This window comes from Somniosus microcephalus, chromosome 18 (genome assembly GCF_052327205.1).
Source record: "Somniosus microcephalus isolate GS21.2 chromosome 18, FLI_Smic_1.0, whole genome shotgun sequence".
Lineage (NCBI taxonomy): Eukaryota > Metazoa > Chordata > Chondrichthyes > Squaliformes > Somniosidae > Somniosus > Somniosus microcephalus.
In genome coordinates this window covers 70406365-70412364 of record NC_141004.1, presented here as the reverse complement: position 1 = coordinate 70412364, position 6000 = coordinate 70406365, and the positions used below count along the sequence as shown (strand labels likewise).

The following is a 6000-nucleotide window of genomic DNA, read 5'->3' as shown; positions in this document are numbered from 1 at the left end:
TGTTGAGTTCCAGTCTTGGCCATGCTTGAGCCACGTTTCCGTAATCCCAACCAAATCATATTTGTTTACCTCTATTTGCGCAGCCAATTCGTCCACCTTATTACAAATGCTCCTCGCATTAAGACACAAAGCCTCAGGCCACGTTTGATTTAAACCGTTGATTTCTCTGACTGCCACTTTTGTTTTTCTCCTTCCTATCTTTTGCTTTTATCCCTGTTTCCCTTTCCTCTGTCTCCCTGCTCAGGTTCCCAACCCTCTGCCATTTTAGTTTAAACCCCCCTGAACAGTGCTAGCAAACCTCCCCGCAAGGATATTTGTCCTGTTCTGGTTCAGGTGCAACCCGTCCGACTTGTACAAGTCCCACCTTCCCCAGAAGCAGGCCCAGTGATCCAGGAAACTAAAGCCCTCCCTCCTGCACCAAATCTTTAGCCACGCATTCATCTGCTCTATCCTCCTATTCCTATACTCACTAGCATGTGGCACCGGGAGTAATCCAGAGATTACAACCTTTGAGGTCCTGCTCTTTAATCTGCTACCTAGCTCCCTAAATTCTTGCTGCAGGACCTCATCCCTCTTCCTACCCATGTCATTGGTCCCAATGTGAACCACGACCTCTGACTGTTCACCCTCCCCCTACGGTAATGTAATGTGCATTGCATTATGGGAATTTCCCGGGAAAGCGGCAGTCAGCCATTTTAGGAATAAAGTAAAGATCACAGTTAGAAGCCTGTCTGCCTGACTCTGATTTAATTTGACGTATCTACATGCTTGATTGAACACATTAAAGCATAGATACAAATAGGTAGTTGCCCAAGTTTAGTTAGCTAGGATGGAGAAGACCAGCATTCAAAATTTTGCATGTTTCGCCAAGCCAGCCACGTTGGGTCCGAGATGGACGAGGTGGTTAACGTCTTTTGAGCTTTATGCCAACAGCAAAGGACTCATTATCGACGATACCTCTACAAATGCCACAAAGCAGAGGAGTAGAGCTCTACTTCTACACCTAGCAGGACCAGATGTCCAGGATATCTTTTCAACTCTACCGGACACAGGAGAGCCAGCAGACTGCACGGCGGCGGTTAGTGCTTTGAATCACTACTTCGTGCCCCAGGTCAACGCAGCATTTGCTAGACAGACTTTTCATAAGTTGTCCCAGAAGGCAGGTGAGACTGTGCAACAATTTGCTACTCGCTTGCGGCAGGCTGCTAAAGACTGTGCTTTTGGGGGGGGTTGCGGATAATCAAATAAGAGACGCTATCCTGAGTAGGTGCACGTCAGCCTATGTGCGGAGGAAATTGCTAGAGGAAGGGCATGATCTAACGCTCGCCCGCATGTTACAATTGGCCTCACTATGTGAAAACGTCAAGGAGCAGATGTCAGCCATGTCATGTACAGAGAAGGCAGAGACAGATACTGTTCGTCGTGTTACACAGAACAGAAGGTATTATGCAAAAAGCTCGACAGAGTAACCAAAGGGTAATGGCGATAGGAACAAAAGGAAATGTTACAGGTGTGGACACACAGACCACATGGGCAGAGATCCAAAATGCCCAGCACATGGACAAAGGTGTCATAAGTACAAGGGAAAGGATCATTTCTCCAAAGTATGCCGCACAAAGGGTACAAAGAAACACAGTGTGAACAATGTAGAGGAACAAAATGACTTTGCATTGGCTGTTACTGGAAATAACGTGACAGAGAGACTTACCTTTTGTGTGGGGGGAGTAAACCTGAGAATGTTAATTGATTCGGGTGCAACTAATAATGTGATAGATGAGAATACATGGGAAGGATTAAAGTCAGAACACATTAAGTGTCAGTCACATGTCCCTAAGACAGAGAGAAAGTTATTCTCTTATGCTTCTAGCCGACCACTGTCAGTTAAAGGTGTATTCACATGTGGGATTACAATAGGTAAGAGAACTGAGCAGGCGGATAAGGATGTAAGGTTATGCCTAGACATGAGACGAGCAAACCAGGCAATAGTGAGGGAACAATATCCAATCCCCACCGTTGATGAGATACTCCAAGTTATGAACGGCTCGATGGTGTTTAGTAAGCTAGACCTGAAATGGGGTTATCACCAGCTAGAACTGACCCCTGAGTCATGAGAAATCACAACGTTTGCAGTACATAACGGAATATATAGGTACAAGAGGCTGATATTCGGTGTATCTTCAGCTAGTGAGCAATATCAGCATGAGATAGCTAATGCCTTAGCTGGAATAGAGAAATAGAGCTGGAAAACATCTCAGACGACATTATCGTGCATGCACACGACCAGGAAACGCACGACAGACGCCTGCACGCTGTCATGACCAGACTAATGGAAAGTGGACTGACATTAAACTCAGAGAAGTGCCAATTCAACATGGACTGATTGATTTTCATGGGAATCCTGTTGTCTGAAAAGGGCATCGGACCAACAGCAGAGAGAGTGCGAGCGGTGGCAGAAGCTCGGGAACCAGAGAATGCTACAGAGGTGAGGAGTTTCTTGGGACTCGTTGGGTACAGTAGCAGATTCATCCCACAGTTTGCAATGCTATCAGAGCCACTGCGACGCCTGACGAGAAAAGGCACACCATTTAAATTTGGATCATAACAGAGACAGTCATTCAGTGCACTCAAGGAAGAGTTGGCCAGAGCCGGCACTTTCGCATATATTGATAAGGACGCACCAACCAAGGTGATAGCAGATGCCAGTCCTGTAGGTTTAGGCGCAGTACTAGTCCAGGACCAACAGGGACAAGAGGTGCCAATATGCTATGTAAGTCGGAGTTTAACAGACTGTGAGAGGAAATACTCTCAAACAGAGAGAGAGGCCTTAGCTCTTGTATGGGCTTGTGAGAGGCTGCATCCATATGTGTATGGCCAAAAATTTAACTTGGTAACTGACCATAAGCCATTACAAGTGATATATGGCCCACACTCTAAACCCTGTGCCCGTATAGAGAGATGGGTACTTAGATTACAACCGTATGATTTTAAGGTGATACACATTCCAGGCAAGCAAAACATTGCAGACCCACTGTCACGATTGCTGGGGGAGACAGCAAAACAGGAGAGACATTCTCATGGCTCAGATGAATACGTGAGATTTGTAGCTGTGAGTGCGACACCAAAAGTACTCACTACTAGAGAGGTGGAGGAAGCCTCTGCTACTGACCCAGAGCTGATTGAGGTACGGAAGGCAATCACAAACAGACATTTTGAGAACTGTAAAGCTTATGCAGCAATTGCAAACGAGCTGTGCGTAGTGGGGTACCTAGTTCTTCGGGGAACACGCATTGTGCTACCCACAGTGTTACACGCACGAGCCCTGGTGTTAGCACATGAAGGACACTTGGGAATAGTTGGAACAAAGCAACATCTCAGAACCAAGGTTTGGTGGCCTGGCATGGACAAGGCAGCTGAAAAACACTGTAAAGCATGCCACGGCTGTCAGATAGTAGCCAGACCCGACCCATCTGAACCGTTGAGACCAATACCATTACCGGAGGTCCCCTGGCAGGATGTAGCTATAGACTTACTGGGACCCTTGCCATCCAACCACTCCATTCTTGTGGTAGTTGATTATTATAGTCGCTACTATGAATACGACATCGTGACCTCCACAACAACAGAGAAGGTTATCGATAGTTTAGAGTCAATCTTCAGCCGTCATGGTTTGCCAATCACCTGCAAATCTGATAATGGTCCCCAATTCAGATCAGAATTATTCAAAGAATACTGTGAAAACTGTTGTGTATGTAACCTGTTCCACCTTAAGAGAGCTTAAGCCTGTTCCACCTTAAGAGATGTACTACTTTCTCAGGCTGCTGTAGACATAATACCGGGGGTGAACACACCGGTATATAAGCACTGTGCAGTAATCTTGTATTCAGTATAGTCCCTACCTCCAACCAGTAAAGACCTGTTTTGTTGTTACTCATTAGTCTGTGTGTTAATTAACGAAATAACTCACAGACTTAACACTGGCGACGAGGATGGGATAGTGTTAAGTCTGTGAGTTATTTAGTTAATTAACACACAGACTAATGAGTAACAACAAAACAGGTCTTTACTGGTTGGAGGTAGGGACTATACTGAATACAAGATTACTGCACAGTGCTTATATACCGGTGTGTTCACCCCCGGTATTACGTCTACAGCAGCCTGAGAAAGTAGTACATCTCTTAAGGTGGAACAGGCTTAAGCTCTCTTAAGGTGGAACAGGTTACATACACAACAAAAACAACGGGATCAAACACCTGAAAACGACAGCAAAATGGGCTCAGGCTAACGGAGAAGTCGAGCGCCAGAATGCATCGCTGATGAAGAGAATCAGAATTGCTCAGTCAGAAGGACTAGATTGGAAACGTGAACTTAGAAAATATGTGACTGTGTACAGGAGCATTGACTATGCCACGACAGGAAAGAGCCCGGCAGAGCTGCTCTTTAAACGGAAAATGAGAGGAAAGCTGCCAGACATCACAGAATCGTGCGCAGGCATGGAAGTATGTGACCGGGACGCAGAACAAAAAGGCAAGTCCAAACTGTACGCAGATGAACAGCGGAGAACACAATACTCAGAGGTGGAAGTTGGCGACACGGTGCTGGTACGGCAGGACAAAGTGGACAAGTTCACCGCTCCTTTTAATGCCACACCACACAAAGTTTTGAGTAAAACAGGGAGTCAAGTAATAGTGGAATCTCCAGAAGGAGCACGCTACTCGAGAAACACTACGTGGCCCAGTAATTCGGGTCCAAATGCGTGAGTACGGTCTGGGTACTCACGCATCTGGCCGGATGAAATGCCGGCGTTCAGGAAACACCATGCATGCGGAGAACGCCGGCATTTCCGGTCCTCTGAACGAAGGGGTTCAGAGGCACAGCGCGTGCGACTGCACAGGCAGCACGTGCGCAGTGAACTTCGTCGATTTCATTCATGGATTCAGTGAGGGTAAGTCCTTACAAGTTACACTTGAAAAAAGCATGTGTAAAGTTGGTCCAAGGCTGCGGAGGAAGATATATTTTATCGTGGAGCTTCTGAAAGGCAATATTTTTGTTTGGGAAAGGGAGCAAAGTTATTTTAAGAAATGCTGAGGTTAGTTTTAAAGTTTAAATTTTTTTTTGTAAACGGGTTTTCAGTACGGTAGGTAGAAGGAGCAATTGTGGCTGTGTGAATTGAATGTGAGAATGAGTGTTCTAAAATGAGTAATGTAACATTTCCAACACTTTTAAGAAAGAAACTTTTCATCAGTAATAAGTAATTATGTATGTATGTATGTCCGCATATATTCCTTTACGTATATGTATGTATGTTTTATATTCCTTTACTTATGTGTATGAATGTATGTTTTTAATTATGATTTTCCAATAAGTTACTTTCTCTGAAAGTCATAATTAAATACATACATTCATACACATAAGCAAAGAAATATATTCATACACGCAAAGGAATATATACAGACATACATACATAATTACTTAAAAGAATATATTACTGATGAAAAGTTTCTTTCTTAAAAATGTTGGAGTCATTTTCACATTTAATAAACACAGCAAATTCAATTCACATAGCCACAATTGATCCTTCTACCTACAGTACTGAAAACCCATTTTAAAAAACAAAAATAAACTTTAAAACTTACCTCAGCATTTCTTAAAATAACTTTAACCCCTTTCCCAAACAACCGCAGCCTCTGGAGCAACTGTACTCATGCTTTTTTCATGTGTAAGTTGTAAGGACTTGACCTCACTGAAAGCATGAATGAAAGCGGCAAATTTTACTGCGCACACGCTGCCTGTACAGTCGCACGCGTTCTGCCTCTGAACCCCTTCGTTCAGAGGACAGGAAATGCCGGTTTTCCCCGCATGCGCTGTGCATGCTGAAAACCGGCATTTCCTCCAGACAGACGCGTAAGTACCCCGACCGTACTCGCGCGTTTGGAAGGGAATTACTGGGCCGACATTTTACATGTCAATAAAATGAAAAATTTAACAATTGCACGATTTGCC

General features: G+C 44.5%; 1 protein-coding gene across 2 annotated transcripts in view; it reads left to right on the top strand.

Moving 5' to 3' along the window:
* Positions 1–478: 478 nt before the first annotated feature.
* The window catches only part of LOC147105365 (methyltransferase-like protein 27), a 158789-nt gene continuing 153267 nt past the window's right edge, over positions 479–6000 (top strand). The window contains exon 1 of one of the 2 annotated variants that reach the window (XM_086011656.1): positions 479–1078. In XM_086011656.1, the coding sequence (XP_085867782.1) occupies positions 1017–1078 (62 nt within the window). In that variant the 5' untranslated portion in view covers positions 479–1016. The remainder of the gene's footprint in view (positions 1079–6000) is intronic. The other variant, XM_086011658.1, reaches the window with a different exon arrangement.